The sequence below is a fragment of the Pollicipes pollicipes genome, unplaced genomic scaffold, assembly GCF_011947565.3.
Source record: "Pollicipes pollicipes isolate AB1234 unplaced genomic scaffold, Ppol_2.1 Scaffold_5724;HRSCAF=6776_pilon_pilon_pilon, whole genome shotgun sequence".
Lineage (NCBI taxonomy): Eukaryota > Metazoa > Arthropoda > Thecostraca > Pollicipedomorpha > Pollicipedidae > Pollicipes > Pollicipes pollicipes.
In genome coordinates this window covers 47,122,691-47,145,487 of record NW_023596746.1, presented here as the reverse complement: position 1 = coordinate 47,145,487, position 22,797 = coordinate 47,122,691, and the positions used below count along the sequence as shown (strand labels likewise).

At 53.7% G+C, this 22,797-nt stretch overlaps 3 protein-coding genes across 5 annotated transcripts; 1 reads left to right on the top strand and 2 right to left on the bottom strand.

Annotated features, from left to right (window-relative positions):
* Positions 1-3,440: 3,440 nt before the first annotated feature.
* LOC119103879 (protein cereblon) lies at positions 3,441-9,510 on the bottom strand. 3 transcript variants are annotated; one of them, XR_005094832.1, is made up of 6 exons: positions 9,407-9,501; positions 6,926-7,057; positions 5,895-5,992; positions 5,527-5,606; positions 5,085-5,173; positions 4,070-4,125 (listed from the first exon to the last, which is right to left on the bottom strand). XR_005094832.1 is itself a non-coding variant. In XM_037227560.1 (6 exons), exons 1-6 carry the CDS (start codon positions 9,330-9,332, stop codon positions 4,082-4,084), a joined length of 513 nt encoding a protein of 170 aa, XP_037083455.1. In that variant the 5' UTR covers positions 9,333-9,494; the 3' UTR covers positions 4,070-4,081. The 3 variants fall into 3 exon arrangements, 2 of the variants coding, with proteins under 2 accessions (XP_037083456.1, XP_037083455.1); XM_037227560.1 differs by having other exon boundaries at positions 9,263-9,494; XM_037227561.1 differs by lacking the exon at positions 5,527-5,606 and having other exon boundaries at positions 3,441-4,125; positions 9,263-9,510.
* A 279-nt stretch (positions 9,511-9,789) lies between these two features.
* Positions 9,790-14,552, top strand: RpS15 (ribosomal protein S15). Its single transcript, XM_037227111.1, has 4 exons — positions 9,790-9,868; positions 12,889-13,077; positions 13,959-14,087; positions 14,400-14,552. The coding sequence occupies exons 1-4, from the start codon at positions 9,860-9,862 to the stop codon at positions 14,511-14,513; spliced, it is 441 nt and encodes a 146-aa protein (XP_037083006.1). The 5' UTR covers positions 9,790-9,859; the 3' UTR covers positions 14,514-14,552.
* A 1,064-nt stretch (positions 14,553-15,616) lies between these two features.
* Positions 15,617-21,249, bottom strand: LOC119103121 (lachesin; the record flags this gene model as incomplete). Its single annotated transcript, XM_037226573.1, is given in 6 exon segments — positions 15,617-15,634; positions 16,406-16,467; positions 16,740-16,910; positions 17,232-17,351; positions 19,382-19,422; positions 21,162-21,249. Coding segments are annotated over 6 exon segments (447 nt in total).
* Between the last annotated feature and the right edge of the window lie 1,548 nt (positions 21,250-22,797).

The following is a 22,797-nucleotide window of genomic DNA, read 5'->3' as shown; positions in this document are numbered from 1 at the left end:
GCGGTATTATTTTGTCTTCGGTTGTGCACTGCGAACTTGTCACGTATGGTAAGTTAGCTGCGTTGCCGGCGAGAGGCTATGGCGGCTCAACAGTGGTTGTTCTTACATGTTCAAAGTCAGGTATTGTGGAAACGGACGGATTTGTGCGTTTTCGAATCATCACTCGTGTGGTATCGAGTCAGTGCCGACGGGTTGCAATACATTTTCTCATCTTCGCCACTGAGCGTTTAAAACAAGGCGCTTCTTTCGACTGAGTTCGCTGCGCTCAGCACTTCACATGAATACGACGCATAAATTTACCTCGCCGTGCGCGATAGGAGGCGGCGCGATGAGTACGACGGGGGCGATAGGCCACGCCTCCCTTCACCGGTCACGCGTCCACCGGCCAGTGTACGCTCCGGGGGACAGCTGGTGTTCAGTCGGCACGGCGCGGCCATACCCGCGGCATGTGGGGCAGCACCGCTATCCCGGTAAGGTACAGTGACGTCGGGTATTGGCGGTATGTCAAACGGGAGGTGTGGAGGTACTGTGGTGACGTCGATCAACGCGTGACGCGCCCCGTGCTTCCTAATGCCCGTCAAAGGGTACTCAAAAATGGACAGCAAGCTGCATCTCAAGTCTGCCACAAAGCACCGACTACGCCTTCCAGCTGCAACTACATGCACGTATTTCATATCAGTATTAGCGTTTTCTTTGTGCTCGGTTAGACGGGCCCCCGTGCACGGTTAAACGGGCCCTTGCGCACGGTTTAACGCGCCGGCAGCTGCCCGCATGTCTCGTGGGGACGCTGAACTTTGTTGACCACTCCACTGCTAGTTTGACCCGACTGGTGCACAACGCAGGTTTCGTTGCTGGTTCTCGGCTGGCCTGTGGCGCCGTCAGAGTCTGCTCGGGTCCAATCGCACCGCCGGCCGCTGGGCGTGAACGTCACGTACGAGACGGCGCAGCCGGCCGCCCCCGCCGCGGTGCCCGTCGCCATCCCCGACCACAACTATACCAGAGCGTCGCAACACTACGTAAGTGGGCCCACTGCCGCCGCCCCGCCGCGGTGCCCGTCGCCATCCCCGACCACAACTATACCAGAGCGTCGCAACACTACGTAAGTGGGCCCACTGCCGCCGCCCCGCCGCGGTGCCCGTCGCCATCCCCGACCACAACTATACCAGAGCGTCGCAACACTACGTAAGTAGGCCCACTGCCGCCGCCCCGCCGCGAGCTAGGAGGTCTGACTCTGAAGTCTGAGTCTGAGGAAGTCTGAGACTCGCACTCGCGCAGGAGACTCGTGGGCGTGCACTGCCTCGCAAGGGTCTTTGTGCTTAGGTCGAACGTCCAAGCGCAGACGACGGGAAGCCCAGGTGATCGCTCAATCGCAAGGATCTCTTACCACTTCTTCCACGTTATTCAGGTTCGTATCTCGTACCTTGTGTTTGATTATCTGTAGTCATCTTTAAGGCTTAGTGGTAAGTATTTCGATGACGGCATTGCATTGGCCGTATGGTTGCTCTCTCAGATCTCTCGGGCAGACTCATCAGCCTTCAGATCGGACTACAAATCTGTAAGATATAAAAACGCACGCCCGAATTCGCCGGATGCTGTGGCGAAATGTAAATGTGGGCCTGTAAAGTACTACAGAACCACAGCCACCACCAAAATAGCCACAATTCGTATTTCAGTCGACACCTGCAAGAGCAATATGACCTCTGTGTTGCAGACAAACGCAGTGATTGGTGCCACCAACCACAAGGTCTGGATCAAGCAACTTCATTATGAAGAACACGGGAACGTCCGAGTTCACATGAGTACGTTATCGGAAATATTCGAAGATGCGGAGCATGTAAGTCGGTTTAAGGAAGGCAACCACGCTAGTGGTTGTGTTATTTTCGGGGCAGTGTTGGAGCTGCCGGACATGAAAATGGGTCTCGCGACATCAGTGCTGCAACAAAGAGTCCTACCGACAGGAGTGATACGACACCACTTGTACTGCCAATGCTTGTACACGTTTATGATTGGCGACAAAACTTCAGCTGCAAAAACTTGTGCTCATCCTTATTTCTACCGCAAACACTTATGACCATTAATCATATACAAGATCACTTCTGCCGCAAAAACTTATACGCGATGTCAGTGCTACACGATGAAACTTATGCTGCAAAACCTTACACTCGTCATTACTTATACCCGACTTTACTTGTACTGCGAATACTTAAACGCGACATTAGTGCAACGTTTCAAAGCCCAAAACTTGTACCCATCATTACCTGTGCTGTAAAGCCTTTAACAGCCACTGTTTATACGCGACATTACTTTTACTGCGGAGTTACGCGTAACATTAGTGCTACGTGTAGAAGAAAGGATTGATGTGGTTTTTGCGTTATAAATTTTGTTTTGTAATATTGATGCCGTTTATGAGTTTTTTTTAGTCGAAGTAATGTCGCGTATGAGTAAAGACTTCACAAGTTTTCGCAGCACATGTAATAATGTGTGAGCTTTCAAAGCATAAATGTTGCTGCGTGGCACTGATGTCGTGTGTAAGTCTTTACAAGTAATGTCGCGTTAATTTGGGCCTGTAAAAGTTTTTGCAGTAGAAGTAATGCCACCTAGAAGTGATGTGGTGTTTCCATCGGAGCAGTTTTTGCCGCGGCACCAATGTGACGCCATGAAAATGCGCGGTCAATTAATTATCCGGTCTAGCCTACCGCTCACTAGCGACAATGAGAAACGCAAACATGACATCTACCCGACTTGTAAAGCGTGCGGGCTTCGAAGACTCTCCACCAGTTCGAGACAACTAAGAGCCGTCGGAGTCGGGCGCGTGACCCCTGTCACCAACCGCCGCCTGCCGCAGGGCTGGGTGTGCATCCGTGGCCGCGTCGCGCGCGGGGCCGGCGTCTGCCTGTTGCTACCCGCGGCCGGAAGCGGCGCCACCGTCGCGCCGCGCGCATCCGTCGGCGGGCCGCCGTACAGCGAGACGTTCGTGGCGCTGACGGCGCCGGCGACGGTGGCCGGGCCCCGCATCGCCGCCTTCTGCCGCCGTTTGGATGTGTACGTGGCGCGCCGGCTGCCCCGGCGGCATCACAAGCATGCCGAGCGCCGCGTCCGCTACGCCTTCAAGACGGCGATGCGCGTGCTGGCCTGGGTCTGGCGCAACCGACAGGTGCTTGGCATTCCGTTCGGGGTGCGCGGCGACTTTGAGTATCAGGGCTAGGCCAGGTGCGTAAGAGGTCTGTCCGGTTCCGGAGCGCTGGACACACACCGAAGTGTGCATATTGTGGCTGATCGACATCTTCAATCGCGGATAACAATGATGGAGCTTCACGTCTCACCGGCGGCCGGGGCTTCCACTGCGGAGTGGCTGTCTCAATGCTCAAGGCGTTCATGCCGAGGTCCATGCTTTTGCATCAGTACGGTGGCCCTGCTTTACGAAGCACAATTTCACATGCCCGTGAGTGACCATTTATTGTCTGCAAATACAGTGAACACACATTTCACGCCAGGAAACCCCGCAATACAACCCCTCCCCGCGAAAAACACACGCTGAACACAGCCCGGCACGAAATGTCCCAGTCGCCGAGCCCCAGGCGGTAGTCGCGGGGGCTACCATCCGGAACCATGCTGTCGCCTCTCGTCCCGGCAGTGTCCGCTGCCACCGGCCCTGTCCCCACCGCGGTGATCCCACCGGCCGTGCCTGTCGTCCCGGTGCGGCCCCCGTCCCCTGTAGCCATCGTCCCGGTAGGGCTCGCGTCCCCTGCACCTGTCGTCGCGGTACGCGTCCTGGCTGCGGTCTCGGTCACCGCCGGCCGTCCGGTCGCGATCGTACGGCGACTCAAAGCGGCCGCGGCGCGCGCCCCGCTCCTGCCACGGCCGCCCGGCGCCGAACGGCCGCCGGCTGAACCAGGGCACCATGACGGGCGGCTCGGGCGTGCCGGTGTCTCGCTGGCGCCTGAACTCGCCGTCCGCCTCCGAGAACCGCCAGCCGAACTCGGCCTCGCACTCGTCCAGGAAGGCCTGCTGCGCCTCCGAGAGCACCAGCTCGGCCGACTCCGGCGCAGCGGCCGGCGCAGCAGGCTCGGCCGACATGGCGCTACACGCGGTACGACTTGGGCGTCAGCAGTAGCTGGCTGACCGCTACCGGAGGCGGAACCGGTCAGTCCAACAGTGGCCGACTTATGGCAGCCAGCGGACCAGCCAGGAGCGAAACATGCTGGCGTCTTGTAAGCGTCCTTTCTTGCCTTTAATACAAGATGAGAGACAACATTGTTCGCAAATACACCCACTGATTTTTTTCACGTCGGCACGTATTGCGCTAGCTTGCCTGGCAGCGGCCCTATGCTACGTGGGGCACACACACACGCACACACACACGCACACGCACAGACACACACACACACACAATACACACACGCACGCACGCACACACACACACACACACACACACACACACACACACACACACACACACACACACACACACACACACACACACACACACACACACACACACACACACACACACACACACACACACACACACACACACACACACACACACACACACACACACACACACACACACACACACACACACACACACACACACACACACACACACACACACACACACACACACACACACACACACACACACACACACACACACACACACACACACACACACACACACACACACACACACACACACACACACACACACACACACACACACACACACACACACACACACACACACACACACACACACACACACACACACACACACACACACACCACACACACACACACACACACACACACACACACACACACACACACACACACACACACACACACACACACCACACACACACACACACACACACACACACCACACACACACACACACACACACACACACCACACACACACACACACACACACACACACACACACACACACACACACACACACACACACACACACACACACACACACACACACACACACACACACACACACACACACACACACACACACACACACACACACACACACACACACACACACACACACACACACAACGTACTCACTTGATTCCTCCAATATCTTGTCTAGTATGAGCCCGAAAAACGAATCTTCGGAGTCCGTTTTGCTCGCAGACTGAATTTTCTTAAAAATCCTGACAGAACAGAACGCATCAGTACTTCAACTCGCATGCGTGTCTGAAAGCTGACACAACTCTTTGAAACAGATGTAAACGCCTTCCGCTGTGCCAGCCGAGAAAACGACACAATGTTTTCAACGGTAATCACCCAGGAGAGCACTGCAGCAATCAATGTAGCGCAATCACGACTTCGGGTTGCGCTATTTTAGTGATTCTGATTGCAGAGCTTGGACCGTAATATAGAGATAAATTGTGAGGGAAAAACATGTAAGTAACGCGTGATAAAAAAGGTGAAGGTACGCTCGGGGAGCAAGGCAAAGCGCTGCTTATGCAAACAGACGAGTGAGCACGAGTCGACATGCACCCACCATCCAATGTGTGTACCGCATTTAGGACACACGCAAATCTTCCAGTTGTATCCAGGGAACCACGAATGCGACGAATGCCACTGGAACATCACCACAAAATGCATAATCACCGGCATCCACACCAAGAGGCATGCACAAAATCAGTCGTCACAACGACTCAACGATTTGGTTTGCATTTCACTACACCTCTCGATAGCCGAGAACCATGCGATCCATACGAGCGTCGAGCGTCACCAGTCAGCGAAGTGTCCACCCAGCTGGCCAGCAACGAGCTCGAACACAGCTGACAGACGTGTATGGACGCCAGACCGGCTGCAGGGAGACCGCGCATGGGGGCGCCGGCCGCGGCGCGAGTGCGTCAGCCTTACGTCGCCCTGCTGCGAGCAGACGCTCCGGCGCACCGTCACCACCTCGAACTCGTAGCCGTGCGGGTTCCGGAGCAGCTGCACGTGCGGGCGCACCGAGCCTGCCGGGGGAGAGGCGGCCAGTGAGACGCTCCGTCGCACCGTCACCACCTAGAACCCGTAGCCGTGCGGGTTCCGGAGCAGCTGCACGTGCGGGCGCACCGAGCCTGCCGGGGGAGAGGCGGCCAGTGAGACGCTCCGTCGCACCGTCACCACCTAGAACTCGTAGCCGTGCGGGTTCCGGAGCAGCTGCACGTGCGGGCGCACCGAGCCTGCCGGGGGAGAGGCGGCCAGTGAGACGCTCCGTCGCACCGTCACCACCTAGAACTCGTAGCCGTGCGGGTTCCGGAGCAGCTGCACGTGCGGGCGCACCGAGCCTGCCGGGGGAGAGGCGGCTAGTGAGACGCTCCGTCGCACCGTCACCACCTAGAACCCGTAGCCGTGCGGGTTCCGGAGCAGCTGCACGTGCGGGCGCACCGAGCCTGCCGGGGGAGAGGCGGCTAGTGAGACGCTCCGTCGCACCGTCACCACCTAGAACTCGTAGCCGTGCGGGTTCCGGAGCAGCTGCACGTGCGGGCGCACCGAGCCTGCCGGGGGAACGGCGGCCAGTGAGACGGCCCGGGCTCGGCCTCACAGAAATGGGGCATGTAAATTTGCACCTGACGGGTGTGAAGCAGCCGAGTAAAAAACAATGGGTGCTTATATCCCATGCAAGTTGGCTTGAACACACCTTAACTATAAACATTGGCTTCAACTGCCATGTGGTGAGGATGTGGAGGATGCAATGATTAACACATGTATGAAATTATCGGACACTGCGAAAAGCAGACCTGATTAGCACCTGGTCACCTACCTGAGTGGTAATGATGTGCCCAATATGGAGCTCCATTTAACAAAACACTGAGCAAGTCATGAAACATTATGTGAGTATGCCCAGGCGCAGAAGTATTTGTTGGTAATACATGACAGCATAGTCCCAATAGTCCCAATCTCACCAATCAGTGTGTTGTTTTTGGTCCAGATTGATCCAGGACTTGCAAGGGTGAAAATGTACTGCGGGTCGAAGAGGTCGTGTCCACAGTGCCGGCAGATGACAACGTTTTCGCTCCCACCACCTGATTCTGTCCCTGAGAAGGGATGAGCTGAGTCAATAAATTGCGAACAAGCCCCAGGCCTAGCAGAGCACACCCTACTCATAAACATGGAGAGTCAGCCAGGCTGGAGGCACCCAGCATTTGAGATTATGTGCTGAAAGGGTCGAGGCAAGCGGGGGCACCCACAACAAAATAATGTTAGCAGCTTCCTCTTTGGTGCAAAAGGAATGATACCCTTGATGTGATACATATCTTACATCTTATCTTGTGAAAGAAACCTGCAAACAACTGTGCCAATAGACATGGGAATGAGGCAAGCAAAGATGGGGCAATACAGAAAAGGCAAAAATATACACATAAGCACTTGCCATTTGTATCAATACTCAAACATTGAGAACACTATCTTGTGGCATCTCCATGCACCACATGGAAATGTTGTGGGCACTGTTGCATGGTCATGCTGTCTGCTACAGCTTTGCATAGCATGGGGATTGTACATGATTGAATGGGACAATGTGGAACACTTTGGACAACAGCAGATATCTAGTCCACTTTGGCAACATATCTTAGCATCAACACTATACAATGCTGTTCCATCTTGCATAAGGCAAATCTTGTGTGGATCAATATTTCTGCCTGCCTCTGCACTGGACAATTAACTTACTTGCCATACCAGTGTCATTGACACCTCTTCCTCACCACAAAAGTTGTCATTGCCAAGTACTGCATAACTATATGAAGTGATGATCCCAATCTTAATCACTGCCAATTATTATGAAGGAGAATCACATGCTTGTAAGCATAAGGTGGCATCAAATCTGATAAGCTCTAATAGTGCTTACAAGCCATTGCACAAGAACTGAAGCTAAAGTAAAGTAACCCGATCCAAAAACTGCACCTGGGTGGTGGTGCCTCCACCAGTTCCACAAAAAACACAACAGAGAACAAGTGTCTGTGAGTTTAACAGTTTTCTGCAGGTTTTTTGGTGGTCTGTGAGTTCTTGGCAGAGCACACATACCAGTAATATCTGACATCTTACCTTAAAAAGTGCATGGAATTAAGCTGGCACCTCAAATATTTCCCAAAACATTTAACAGGCCAGTTGACACTGACAACATATATGGGAACCTTGCAAGAAAAAGAAAAGAAAACTCTAGATATGGCACAAACCTACACCTCTCAAACAAGATCAGTTATGGCCAATGTTGATGCCAACCACCCAGCCAGTCTCATTCAAGCAGCTAATAATTGGAACAGGGAACATTTCATTTTTGCAAAACATTAGAGTGAAAAGATCAAAATATGACAAAACATGCATTACCTATGTAGCCCCAGTAAACCACATAAAGAATACACTACATACTTGTTCCTAAAACTATTTCAGTGCTAAAAAGGCCACATAAATAATTAACAGGAGCATAATGACACCTCAATGGTGTGCAAGGCATTTGGTGACATTTATAGTCTACATTAAAAAAGCTATAAATATTGTGTCATTCTGCATAAACTGATCTATACCTTAGTTAATGACAGAACAGGTTCAAGAACACACTGCACATAACAGCATTGCTTTTGTACTGCTGATCTATTTTTTCTAGACATTCTTTACATTGCATAAGCCTGCACAGTCAGCCAACCCATAGTCAGTTTGAAGAAAAACCCTCCTTAATCATGTATTTTTACATGACACCAGCATGAATGCTCAGATAGTTGTTGCTTAATAACATGTTTAGAGGAATCAATGCCTGAAGTTTTCCTACCAACTTTTACAAGTGCTTGGAATCTAGGCTCACTGAGCACTACAATTGGTGGTGACCATGCACCAACACAGGCCTCTGGAATTTATGGCATGCATGTGTGGCATCTATCGCTGGAATGTCACTTGGCCAGAAAGGTTAGGAAAACATCCATTGTTGCAATCTAGCACTACAGCTACGAGGTTTCCTTGACAGTAGTCTTTGACTGAATTTTTTTGCAAGACCTTGCCAGAACCTGCTAGTTTCCAACACGAGTTGTCAAAAGAACAGCACACTCAGCAAATTGGGCAAAACAGTCAAGTTATTGAGCAGTTACCAGTAATTTCACCAGCCAGGGAGTCTGTATCAATGTCAGATCTCAACTACTTTAATTTTCCAGGAAACAGCCAAACCCCTGACATATGACATGAATTATGCTATTTCATCATATCAATTCAGGCCAATCCCTACGCCTTCTGGAACAAATGGGCGCAGAACTCACCTGAACCGCCGGACAGTGACACAAATGTAACTTTTAGAATGACTAGAACCAGCGCAAAATTAGACTGCATCAGCAGCTTAAAATGGTATGCAATTTTCAAGAAGCAAGGAAAAGTCCTCAATAAATGACGATTCAAAGTCTTACACTTATTGTTCTTCCATCACATCCGCGCATTTTCAACACGCATACGTGTTTGCGTCAAAACATTGTCGCAAATGCGGTGTGGAAAGAACATTCATCACCAGAACTTCAAAAACTCATTTCGATGCTTCTCCTCCCCAGTCAAAATCAAAGAAAAAACCTGTAGCATATGGGTAAAATATTTCAAAACGGCAAGGATTGCATTAATATGGGCTAAAACCATCTTGTTATAGTGTTCATAGGATTGGAGGCTTAGTTGCAAATTTGTATGCGCTTTTCACGTGTCTGTTTGCTGAAAAATTGGTAAGACCTAACCCATAATAAATATTTCAGCGTTCTTAAGGGATTGTATTTAGGTACATATTGCTCTTGACTGATTTATTCGTCATAATATATGTAGAAACAGGCGGCGCCGGCGCAGTCGGGCCTCTGCGCATCCTCTTTCCAAACGCAAACATGTCGGAGGTGAGGGGTTTCGTATTACAGAGTAATTGTGCCTGTATAGGTTGTCTGTATCATCCTTAACGCTGAGCATGGGCTCTATTGTGCTTCGCTATTTTTACGACGTGCTCGCTTTTGCGTGGGGTGCGATGCTGGGTGAGAAATTGGCGGAAATTGCGTTGTGGCTTTTGTGGTGAGGCTGAGACTAATGTTTGGCAGCAGGGATGAATCCGTATTTTACAGATGTAATATTCAGAGACTGTGCGACACATAAAAGGTTTGGTTTAAGTGTGTCGATATTGAAGGATTGAGGAATGTACAGACAGAGTGACTATTTGATGCACAGGTGATGGGCCTATGAGAGGGGGTGGCCACATTCTTGGACATGGGTTGTCCTGGAGACCAGAGTTCGTTGGGCATTCTTTAGTGTGTTAAGAATGTATGTACTTTTCAAGTATCTAATGTGTCTGCCGAATCATGCAATTCTCTTGTAAATTAGATGATAAGTTGTTAAAGGGAAATTGTTTTTGGGAAATCATGCTGTTCACATCTTAAATCAAAGTGTACACAATATGTATTGGAAAGAGTGTCAGTCCTGTCAGCGATGTGTTTTGGAGCCAGTCCTGAAGTCATGTGTTTACACCCATAGTGTTGTTGGTAAAGGTGTTGCACATCAGCATTCCAAAGTTCATCCAGTAGGGTGTGCTGGATGTAAATATAAATTCATGCTACCAGAATCCTGGCTCTTTGGTGGCTCTGGCACCCCATTCTTTGGTATTAATCTATTGCCCTTGGGCCCTGACTTAAACATCTGACCTACTTGGCCTGCTTGTCAAGCCTGAGGTGCATAGACACTGGTTTGACAGCTGCTTGGTTCAATGCTGATTGGCTGATTTTGGGCAAGGATAAGGGCTACAGGCAGTGAGCTCAAAGCCAGGGTGTTATTGAGATATCCATGCTACCCAAGTGGCTAAATACTGAAATACTGTCACACATCTCAAGAATGTGTGGTTTATATATATATATATATATATATATATATATATATATATATGTGTGTGTGTGTGTGTGTGTTTGTGCATGCACATGGGTGGGTGGGTGTATGTGTGTGTGTGGGTGGCATCAGAGCCAAAGCATTGGTTATTTGTCCTTTATTTGATTATTTTGGTGACATTTGTGGGATACAGAATAATTCCTGCAACATGATGACAATGTTTCATGGATGCCAAGTGATTGCTGTGTTTTCAAAAGTGCTGAAACCATTTGCTGCATGATGTTGATGCTTCACTGGGATATGAAACAATTGCTGCCTGCTAGTGATGCTGGTTATAGAGGTTGATGTTTATAGGAGGTTGTGGTTTAAGGAGCTGACTTGTGGTATGTTAACTTGATGCCATATGTCCCATGTCAGGCACTGTGGCCCCTGATTGGTACCAGAGCCCCTCATTCTGTCAGGGACCCCAGATGTTGCAAGTTGTGGTCCCCAGCCTGATCTTGCTGTGAAACTGGGTCTCAAGGGCTCAGACATGGAGCTGTCATTGGGGCTTTACAGTGCATGTTCTGCTGAGGCCATATGGTGTAGCCTGCCTCTCAACCTGGCAGGAAAGGCAGGCACCGCCAGGAATCAAACCCTGTACCTTGTGTTTCCCAAATATGCAGTGGTTAGTACAGATGTGTTAATCAACCATTACACTACATAGTACATTAACTACTATGCTATTGCACCCTGGACATGGAGGTGGTCATTTGGCTCCAGGTGGCAGCCCTATATAAAAGGGATAATTAACTAATGAGATGACCATTATAGAAGCCCTCTAACATTTCAGGTTGTGGCAATACAGGTGGTAGCTCAGCCTGATTCCAATCAGGCCCTTAGTCTTAGGGTTCAAGGGACTCTGGTCCCTCTCTGGACCTCCTTAAACAAAGGCTGTGACCAACTAGAACCCCAGAATAACACTATAATGTGGCTTGGTGGTCTTCCTGGCAGACAAATGTCTTGTGCACAGTCCTACAAATGCACAAAAACATGCTCAGTCATGCTGTTAGCTTGCCTGCTAGATGCTCAGACATGGTAACCTGTCCACTCTGCTAGAAACACATCGGTGTGGGCTGCACTATTGTGTTTGCCATCCCTGGTCTGTGGTAGTCGCTGGTTTTGCTTCCTGTGCTGCGTTTCTTCTCTGTGATGAGGTTAAGCAGAGGTGAAGATACTGTCACTTGTCCAGGATGCAGTTAAAGTTGAAGGGTTAATAGATAAGACAGTAGTATTAGCCTTATTCCTTGGAAGAACAGGGAGAATGGGGAAATAGTTTATTGATAATTTTGCAACATGCCTTTCACTTCATTTCACTTTCAGCAGGAGATTCACTTCCGCTATTGTTTTGAGAAAGGCATGTTGCCAAGATATCAACCTAAATATGTCTCCATTCTCCCATTTTTTCTGGGGAATAAGGCTAATGCTATGGTCTTATGTTGTGACTAATGCTCCTCGCCAATGCTCTGAACAATTTATGTAACTGAAGATGTGCTGTTTTGACTTAAATGATCCATCCCACCTAGGAGGTATAGCTTTGTGTGTGAAAAACAATGCCTTTAAGAGGGGTGTCAGAAGTGTGATGAATGGCAATTTGGCTGCTGGGAAAGGCATATGAGCCAAATTTAGATATTCTGCTGCTGTTTATGGGTATGGTCTTAGAATTTGTGATCCTTCTTTATATGCTACTCTGTTCATGTATTTTTGGAATTGTCTCCCTGACATGCTACAGTGTACTAGTATTTTCATACAGTCCAAAAGTATGTAGCTGTCTGTTGCAAATGTTGGACTAGCAGTTTGGAGGTGTGAAATCAAAATGTGGGGAACAGGGCATTCATAAGATCACATATATTCCCTAGCTATCTCATGTCAACTTCTGATACATAAGAAGGCATTGCATTATTGAGCATCTCTTGCCAGGTCTATAGTTGGCAACCATGCCAGAGCCTTTACCATGTGACTGATGGCTATATTGGGATGCACAGTTGACCATTGTCTGCTGTTCCTGCAGAATCCGGAACAAAAGAAGCGGCGCACCTTCAAGAAGTTCACGTACCGTGGCGTGGACTTGGACCAGCTGCTGGACATGGGCGATGACCAGCTGAAGCAGCTGTTCAACGCCCGCCAGCGGCGTCGCATTGAGCGCGGCCACAAGAGGAAGCACATGGCGCTGCTCCGCCGGCTGCGCAAGGCCAAGAAGGTAGGCAGGCGCCCGCCGGCGGCCGTGCTGCAGCGGCGTCCGGTGGAGTGTGGTATTGCGTCCATCCGGGGCGAGGGCGCGGCGACATCCAGGCCGTGTTGGTGTCTGTGCCTGCAGCATCGCCCGGTGGGGTGTGGTATTGCGTCCATCCGGGGCGAGGGCGCGGCGACATCCAGACCGTGTTGGTGTCTGTGCCTGCAGCATCGCCCGGTGGAGTGTGGTATTGCGTCCATCCGGGGCGAGGGCGCGGCGACATCCAGGCCGTGTTGGTGTCTGTGCCTGCAGCATCGCCCGGTGGAGTGTGGTATTGCGTCCATCCGGGGCGAGGGCGCGGCGACATCCAGGCCGTGTTGGTGTCTGTGCCTGCAGCATCGCCCGGTGGAATGTGGCATTGCGTCCTTCGGGTGCGAGGGCGCGGAGACATCCAGGCCGTGTTGGTGTGATGCCTGCAGCATCGCTCGGTGGAATGTGGCATCGCGTCCATCCGGGGCGAGGGCGCGGCGACATCCAGGCCGTGTTGGTGTCTGTGTCTGCAGCATCGCCCGGTGGAATGTGGCATTGCGTCCATCCGGGGCGAGGGCGCGGCGACATCCAGGCCGTGTTGGTGTCTGTGTCTGCAGCATCGCCCGGTGGAATGTGGCATTGCGTCTATCCGGGGCGAGGGCGCGGTGGCATTCAGGCCGTGTTGGTGTCTGTGTCTGCAGCATCGCCCGGTGGAATGTGGCATTGCGTCTATCCGGGGCGAGGGCGCGGTGGCATTCAGGCCGTCTTGGTGTCGGTGGTAGACAGCAGTAATCTGGGTCCGTGTCCCGCGGGGCGGCGTCTGCGACCGTATGGCGACTACGCAGTGCTGCAGCTGACTGGTGGGGTGCCACTTGCAGGAAGCCCCGGCGATGGAGAAGCCGGAGGCGGTTAAGACGCACCTGCGCGACATGATCATCGTTCCCGAAATGACGGGCAGCATTGTGGGCGTCCACAACGGCAAGGGTTTCACCGGAGTCGAGATCAAGGTACGCCGACAACTGACTGCTGCAGGGTTTTTTAGTGCTGAATCAGCAGTCCAAACTCCATGTAACCATTACAAGACATGATTCCATGCATAGTTGCACACTTCGAGGGCAATACGTAGTGTCAGACATTTATTGTGTCCAGGCAATTAGATGTTTCAGCAACACCGTGAGTTTGAGCCCCACTTTGTCGGGTGTTTCTTTGCCGACCGACTGTCAGTATCAGTTTATGTTGGCTTCTTCGACACCTGTGGTGTCTGGCCATGGACGGTAGTGCGCGGCCGCCGTGCTCACGTGTGTCCGCCCCTGTTGCAGCCGGAGATGATGGGCCACTACCTGGGCGAATTCGCGCTCACCTACAAGCCGGTGAAGCACGGCCGGCCCGGTATCGGTGCCACGCACAGCTCTCGGTTCATCCCTCTCAAGTAGACGGCGTCGGCGGTGGACAATACACCGAGTACGACCTGCTGCGCTGTTTGCTTTCTGGTAGCGGAGGCGAGGCGACTGACAGCAGACGGGATTATGGCTGCCGTCGGAGACCACATATTTATGGGAGACGAGGAGGGCTGCTGGGGCATCCAAGTCTAGACTTTTATTGGAACTTCAAGCACCTACCACATATTCCACAAACGAGATGGCTGGCGTCTGCATGTGCATCAAAAAAGATGTCGGCAAACATGTCCGCTCCCACTTGCCCCCATGATCAAGGATGGCTCATGTCCGTAAAGGCTGCGTACTCTTATGAACGGTGGCCGTTGATTTCCAAAAGCTATGCTGGCTTGGGATGGGTACAGAGGGTGTGCTGCAGACCGACATCGTTTATTTAAATATTCTGCAACTGATGCGTCCTCCGCCGGATGTGACTAGTGGGAAGAACCAGGCAGTGAGGCTCTAGCTGCTGACGCGGGGTTGTTGGGTCCCGTGATTAGAAGCCATGTTCCAGCTGCGTGAAGCTGTGTTACGCAAGACCCGGACTTATTCATTCGAAACAATCTGGCGCCGTAGGTCCATTGGTATCGGATTAGCCGGTGTTAGCTGGTACGCATGAATGAAATAGTAATAGTGCGATAATTCGTTCGCCGAGCTGCCTAACGCGTCCAATAGCGGCCGCTGACTGGCGTCGTGTCGCAAAGCGTTCATGGACGAGCAGTTGTGCTAATCTGGTAAGATGACGCCGGATCGCAATGGTAGCGAGAAGAGACAGGTGGACGACAAACTCGGGTCGCCGTATGGACGTGCAGCTGCTCGCCTGCATGCGCCGTTGAGCCGCGCCCCCGGTGAGCAGTCGATAGCGACAGGTAAATCATGCGGCGGCCGCCAAATGCCACTGATATTTGTTTTAACGATTGCCGGTAGCCACGGGCATGCATACTGCTTTCGGAAGCGGCCCATGCATGGCCAGCAGCTGGCTGGCTGAGCATGAGAGTTCAAACCCCGCCATCTGTCCGCAGAGCGGGCGCCGCACGGCCCGTCTGGCGTGTCAAGCGGTACTGCCAATCGCTTCGAGTGGTCCCCGGTGTCGAAGGCGGCACTTACAGCCGACAGTGCGCCTGCGGCGCGGCGCATTGTGGCGCTGATGACGCTCAATCGCGCCGTCGGCGAACAGCAAACGTGGCGTGGCGCACTCTGCATTCAGCCCGATCACGCCCGGCCCGCGTGGGGCTGCGGGCACTCGTGTTAGCGACGGATCATATAGCGGGCACGCACGCTCGCGCACTGCCACGTGTGCGGGGGGGGGGGAGGGGGGCAGTGGCAGGTGGCGGCGAGGTACTTGTTTGATGCCGGGCGAAGACTCAAAAGTAGCGTAATACGGATGCATTATTAAGTCGTTGGCCCTGAGGTTATCGGTGATCCTGCAGGCACATCAGACGGGCACCTGACTTCATCCCAGACCGTGCAGCGCCATCTGACGGTGGCGCACGTTCAACAAGGCTTTATTAGCATTAAAAAAGCATGATGCGACGGCGATAATGGCTGAGGCCGAGTGCCGTCGGAACGATCATTGGAAAACGATAAACTCGCCGACCCGGCGCCGGTGCCCGCCACCTTCCGCGCGGAAGCGGGCACTCTAAGCTCGTGCGGTGGGCATTGGGCCCCGCTGGGCCGCGCCGGCCCTCGCGGCATCAGTGCAGCATCCGGGCGGCCAGCGCCAGCAGCGGGCCGGCGGCGATGGCGGTGGGGCGCGCCGGGGCGCCGCCGCTCGGCTCGTCAGGCAAGGCTGGCGGCGGCTGAGCCGGCTCCGGCGGCTGGGCCGGCGCCGGCGGCTCGTCCCGCAGCCGAGGCCGCTGCCCGCGGCGCGGCGCCGAGCCGGCGGCCCGAGCCTCCGACCGGCTCTGCGCGTCGGCTGACGCCCTGGGCGGCGGCCGCGCTGGCACCTCAATCCCTGCGGCAGGCCGGCCACAGGTCAGGCGGACCCTGCGGCGGCCGGAGCACGCCGGCATCACGGCTCCAGGGTCCGGCTGGACCAGCGAGCGGACCGACACGGGCGCGGGCCTCGACGTCCTCTGCTGGCCTACACTGCCCATGGGCGCTTTCGCCCCAAACCTCCGCGTTGCGGAGACACCAGCACGACGGGTTCATGAGAAGAAAATGCTGCAGAGCTGCAGCACGAACATGCCACAAACGCTGCCGCTTGGCGGCGGCGTGTGGACGTACGGTGTAGCTGCACCGTGTCCTCTGCCTCGCCCACAGCGTTCTTGGCCACGCACGCGTACGGCCGAAAGTCGTCATTGTTGACGCCGCTGATCTCCAGCGTCACACGGTAACTGTAGGGCGGCTGGCGGTCCTCCCGCACACGGTACCTCGCGCCCGTCAGCAGTATCCCTCCTGTCGGATAAAGGTGCCACAGACGGCACGGTGAGGCGACACAAACGACACGCTACAAACGGCACGATGAGACTCCTCAAACGGTATATGCTACACATATGACGTATTCACACGACTCTCAGTTTGTATGATACCGAAACTGTGTATATAGTGAAATCCTTATGTACTCCGCATGTTACATATTACGCACTACGCACTTTTGTTCTTTTTTTATCATAAAACGAAAGTCAACTGGTGTTCTCTGGGCGGCCGCCAACGGTGCCTGTAGCGTTGTAGGCGCAGTTATTCACGCACTGACGTTTTTTTACAGGGGGCACTCACCGTCACCCGTGGCCCAGTAGTATACGGGCCGCGGAGAAGCCTCTATGCGGCAGGTTATGGAGATCTCGCTGCCCAGCGGCGTCCCGACCAGACCATTGGTCACCTGTACTGACGGAGGGACTGGGGACGAGCGTCCCGTCAGAGGCGGACTGCGAGGGACTGGGGACCAGCTCCCTGTCAGAGGCGGGCTGCGAGGGACTGGGGACCAGCTCCCTGTCAGGGGCGGGCTGCGAGGGACTGGGGACCAGCTCCCTGTCAGAGGCGGACTGCGAGGGACTGGGGACGAGCGTCCTGTCAGAGGCGGACTGCGAGGGACTGGGGACGAACGCCCTGTCAGAGGCGGACTGCGAGGGACTGGGGACCAGCTCCCTGTCAGAGGCGGGCTGCGAGGGACTGGGGACGAGCGCCCCGTCAGAGGCGGACTGCGAGGGGCTGGGGACCAGCTCCCTGTCAGAGGCGGGCTGCGAGGGACTGGGGACCAGCTCCCTGTCAGAGGCGGGCTGCGAGGGACTGGGGACCAGCTCCCTGTCAGAGGCGGACTGCGAGGGACTGGGGACGAGCGTCCTGTCAGAGGCGGACTGCGAGGGACTGGGGACGAGCGCCCCGTCAGAGGCGGGCTGCGAGGGACTGGGGACGAGCGTCCTGTCAGAGGCGGGCTGCGAGGGACTGGGGACCAGCTCCCTGTCAAAGGCGGACTGCGAGGGACTGGGGACCAGCTCCCTGTCAGAGGCGGACTGCGAGGGACTGGGGACCAGCTCCCTGTCAGAGGCGGACTGCGAGGGACTGGGGACGAACGCCCCGTCAGAGGCGGACTGCGAGGGACTGGGGACGAACGCCCTGTCAGAGGCGGACTGCGAGGGACTGGGGACCAGCTCCCTGTCAGAGGCGGACTGCGAGGGACTGGGGACGAGCGTCCCGTCAGAGGCGGACTGCGAGGGACTCAACCCGGCCCGGCGGCGCCTCCAGCTGTCGTTGGGAGCGGTGTGCTCTGTCCTCGGACACTAGTCCCATATGTGCTCGGTCCTCGGACACCAGTCCCATGTGTGTCTTGTCCTCGGACACTAGTCTCATGTGTGCCCAGTTCTCGGACACTAGTCTCATGTGTACCCGGTCCTCGCACACTAGTTTTGTCCTCGGACACTAGTCTCATGTGTGCCCAGTTCTCGGACACTAGTCTCATGTGTACCCGGTCCTCGCACACTAGTCTCATGTGTACCCGGCTCTCGGACACTAGTCTCATGTGTGCCCGGTCCTCGAACACTAGTCCCATGTGCCCGGTCCTCGGACACTACCAGTAACATGTGTACCCGGCTCTCGGACACTAGTCTCATGTGTGCCCGGTCCTCGAACACTAGTCCCATGTGCCCGGTCCTCGGACACTACCAGTAACATGTATGCCCGGCTCTCGGACACTAGTCTCATGTGTGCCCGGTCCTCGGACACTAGTCCCATGTGCCCTGTCCTCGGACACTACCAGTAACATGTGTGCCCAGTCCTCGGACACTAGTCCCATGTGTGCCCGGTCCTCGGACACTACTCCCATGTGTCCGGTACTCGGATACGGGGGATTATAACAACACCTTATGTTCGCAACGACTAATGCATCACAACTCCCACTAGCCCCACGTGCAGATATTTAGCCGTCCACCCGCCGCGCCCGTCCATCTTCCTCGTTCGCAGCAAACACGACCACATCCGACGTGGTCGAATACAGTGAGGGAATCATCCTCTCCCATCACCGAGGGTGTCCTGCCGGCGTACCCTCCGCGCCGGCGCGGAGTATCAGCCCCCCACCCCTGGAAGCTCGGCTGCTCGCGCTAGGGCCGACAGCGGTCGTGTCGACACCAGAGCCACGTCACATGTCCGGGGACAGGGCTCTTCGCGTCAGCTGCTAACTGGAGAAGACGCGCCGAAGACCCAGGCGATGGCCGGTCTGCTGGTGGCAACTGCTTGAGTACGACTAAAATTGAATAATAACATTGAATGTTGAACAGCGTCTAAGCCAATGACCTTTAGATCTTCACCGATTGATTCACCACGACAAACAACGCAAGCGACAGCTCGAAGAGTACGGCGGTGGTAAAAGGTGCGCGCGCGGACACACGCAGCTGGCAGATTTGACAGGGGACAGCGGGCCGGTTTCCACTCACAGTGTACGGAGACCAGGGTCCTCTTGCTGACCAGCGGCGGACTGAAAACGTGAGCACACGTGAAAATTGGTGCTAGGAGACAGTGCCGCAGCCAGATTCTGACTAATGGGTCAAAACTAGTACAAAATATACTTGTCTGACTGTCAAACAAACAGTCGGTCAACAGTCGAACAACCTGTATTTTTCATGAACTTCAAGTTGATGTCATATCGTGTTTGTCATATATCATAACAAAACCGACATCCGATTTCGCTCGCATTTTGCTTCGAGGCAGTCCTTACTGACTAAATTGCAAATTGGAGGTCCGTTTTGAGACAACAAATGTCATCGGATCGAACTGAAGGTCAGAGGACGGGAATTCCCATACCATCGCAAATTCTGGTGAAACATGGCAAAACCTAGCTCGAGGGGGTAGACCTGGTCAACCCTTAGGATGCGCCAGAACTTCTGGCCAACAAGCTTCAACACTCAAGGCTAAAATACAGGAAAGTCAAAACATTCAAACGCGATTTCACGAAATGACCGGTATGAAAGTATGGCCAGTGATAAACCTCGAGGCTAGAAAGATTTTGTCTCAAATCATTGCTGCTTCGAGGTCAAAATACGAGGCCAGTTGACGAAGCGCGTCTAAAACATATGCCCACTAGTATTCGGACCCAAAGCAAAAGCAAGCGCCAACAGGTAGTCCGTAACACTATGTGTTACGTGATCTAAGTTCTCATCGTGGTAGCAGTTGACCTTCAGTATCAAATTTTATGCTTTAAAATGTTGGACAAAAGTAGAACGAAAGAGCGTCTCGGCATTCATCGCTGAAAACGGTATACAGAGAAAGGCAATACATATTCGCAAACTGCATGACTTTGGCTATCGAACCGAAAACCATTAATCTGAAAATCAAACTTAAGATCACACGACAGGAGACGTCAGAATGTGCAATCGCACCGGAGCAAATGGCAAAACATGATCTCAAAGCATGTCGCTGTATAACTCCCGGATAGATCGCATCAACAACGCTGGCTGCTGTCCTGCCAGATAGCGTACCGACCATTACTTTAGAAATGAGCAGAAACAGAGTCATGAAACACGGCAAAACGGGGTTGAACAAGATAGGAGAACGGAAAAGGACGGTCTCAAAAGTAAGCCTTTATATCGGGAATGCCCCCGTGAAACAAAAGTGGCATGCCGTTTCACCTGCATGCGTGTACATCTGCTTGGTACCAATTTCATTTCTATTGCGAGTTGCCCCACTTTACCATTGCAGCATGCAATTCTGGCGGGCATCATGCCACACTGTTAGTTGCGGCTCCTGACGGCCATCATGCCACACTGTTAGTTGCGGCTCCTGACGGCCATCTTGCCACACTGTTAGTTGCGGCTCCTGACGGCCATCATGCCACACTGTTAATTGCGGCTCCTGACGGCCATCTTGCCGCAACGTCAGTCGCGGCCCTTACACGCGAGTGCAAAAATAACCTCATCGTTTGCTCAGTGCATGGCAGCTGTGAAAAATCCTAAGCACGTTTCTCGTCCCTCCCTGATGCATAAAAACTGGAAGCGGAGATAATGGTTCATATGTTACTTATATGCACAACTCAATATGGTAATATCCCCCTGCTCCATATTAGAACATTGGCCTGCGAGGCCCCATTGGAGTGGTTTTAAGCGAACCGATGATAACAAGACTAGATAACAAACTGACGCCAGCTGATGAGACAACAGCAACGGCCCGACGAATTCAACATCGGCAGCCACAGTACACGGCATTGGTCCGGTTGCTCACATGCCGTTGTTGGCGATGCAGAGGTAGACGCCCATCTCCGCCCTCGTCACCCGGCTCAGATGCAGCGTCTCACCCGTGTACGTCTGCACTGAGAACAGACGGGACAGTCAGCGAGGGAGCTCATCTGAGAACAGACGAGATGGTCAGCGGGGGAGCTCATCTGAGAACAGACGAGATGGTCAGCGGGGGAGCTCATCTGAGAACAGACGAGATGGTCAGCGGGGGAGCTCATCTGAGAACAGACGAGATGGTCAGCGGGGGAGCTCATCTGAGAACAGACGAGATGGTCAGCGGGGGAGCTCATCCGAAACGTCAGCAGGGAAGAGCTCATCTGAGAACGGACGAGACATTCAGCGGGGGAGCTCATCCGATCGGTCAGTGGGAGCTCATCTTGAGCACAGAACGGACTGTCAGTGGAAGCTTATCTGAGGACAAAGCGGACCGTCAACGGGTCGGCAGCTGTCCCCGAGGAAAAGCTCATCTGAGGACCAAGCAAACCATCAACGGGTCCGCTGCTGTCTCCAAGAAGAAACTCATGTGAGGACAAAGCGAACTGTCAACGGGTCCGCAGCTGTCCCCGAGGAAAAACTCATCTGAGGACAAAGCAGACTGTCAGTGAGACGAGCTCATTTGTGGACAGAGCGGAGCGTCAACGGAGGGAGCTCATTTGAGGACAAAACAGACCGTCAGCAGGCAGCTCATCTATGGACAAAGCATACCGCCAACAGAGGGAGCACATCTGAGCACAGGGCGGACCGTCAGAGGGAGCTCATATGAGGACGGAGTAAGGTGTCATTGGGAGACCATCTGCGAGTAGAGCGGACTGTCAGTGGGAGCTTATCTGAGGACAAAACAAAACAGCAAGTCAGCAGCTTTTTCCTCAGTTGGGCTCCCCAACTGAGGACAAAGCGAGCCACCAGAGTGAGGAATAGAAGCTGACCGTGCACACGAGTCGTCAGGCACCAGCCAGCTCTGCCTATGACAACCCTGCCATCAGCAGGATTTGGAGTCAAAGGGCACTTCATTGGCGAACGAAGCCAATTAAGTCGATCACACGAATTCCAGTGCTTCGTAATGAAAGCGTTGTGCAATATACTTATCATATACCAAACACGATGTCGAGCTAGCGCCATGTGCTACTAGGTACCTAACGTAACAAGCTGCTACTTTGTACCTATCGCGCTACTCTGTGATCAGCACATCTCTCGCTCCAGCGCGCCCCGCCCTCGTCAGCTCTGCCAGTTTCGCCAGTCCCGACAGCGGCTCGGCGGAGTGGGCGGCGCGGCCGACCGTCGGGGACGCGGCGGCCGGCCCGCGTCTCGCTCGGGCGGCGGGTGAGGTGTCGGCACCGGTCCGATAGCCAGGCGATAGCAACTTGCTGAGATGACCCGAGCTTGCTGACGGGACCCGCCGCTGCCGCCGCCGCCGCCGCCGTCGCCGCGACAGTCGATCGGACGCTGTCAGGCGCCGGCTTGACGGGCGCGAAGCCGGAACGCAGATAGTGTAGGCGGCGGTGGAAGTACTCACCGGGCCACGGTGGAAAGTGCATTTTATAGACCAAGCGAGCACTGAATAATCCGCGAGTGACAAAGGCAAGGGTAACGGTAGACTACCTCTCAATGAAGCGCGTGTTTGT

What these genes read in the sequence shown, in the direction of transcription:
- LOC119103879 (XM_037227560.1), bottom strand. Translation starts at nt 9,332, where the DNA reads ATGCAGTCTAATTTTGCGCTGGTTCTAGTCATTCTAAAAGTTACATTT. An exon ending in TGCGGTACACACATTGGATG is followed by an intron (nt 5,174 to 5,526) that starts GTGGGTGCATGT and finishes CTGTTCTGTCAG; the next exon opens with GATTTTTAAGAAAATTCAGT. An exon ending in CAAGATATTGGAGGAATCAA is followed by an intron (nt 4,126 to 5,084) that starts GTGAGTACGTTG and finishes CGCCTCCGGTAG; the next exon opens with CGGTCAGCCAGCTACTGCTG.
- RpS15 (XM_037227111.1), top strand. An exon ending in GGCTGCGCAAGGCCAAGAAG is followed by an intron (nt 13,078 to 13,958) that starts GTAGGCAGGCGC and finishes TGCCACTTGCAG; the next exon opens with GAAGCCCCGGCGATGGAGAA. An exon ending in TCACCGGAGTCGAGATCAAG is followed by an intron (nt 14,088 to 14,399) that starts GTACGCCGACAA and finishes CCCCTGTTGCAG; the next exon opens with CCGGAGATGATGGGCCACTA.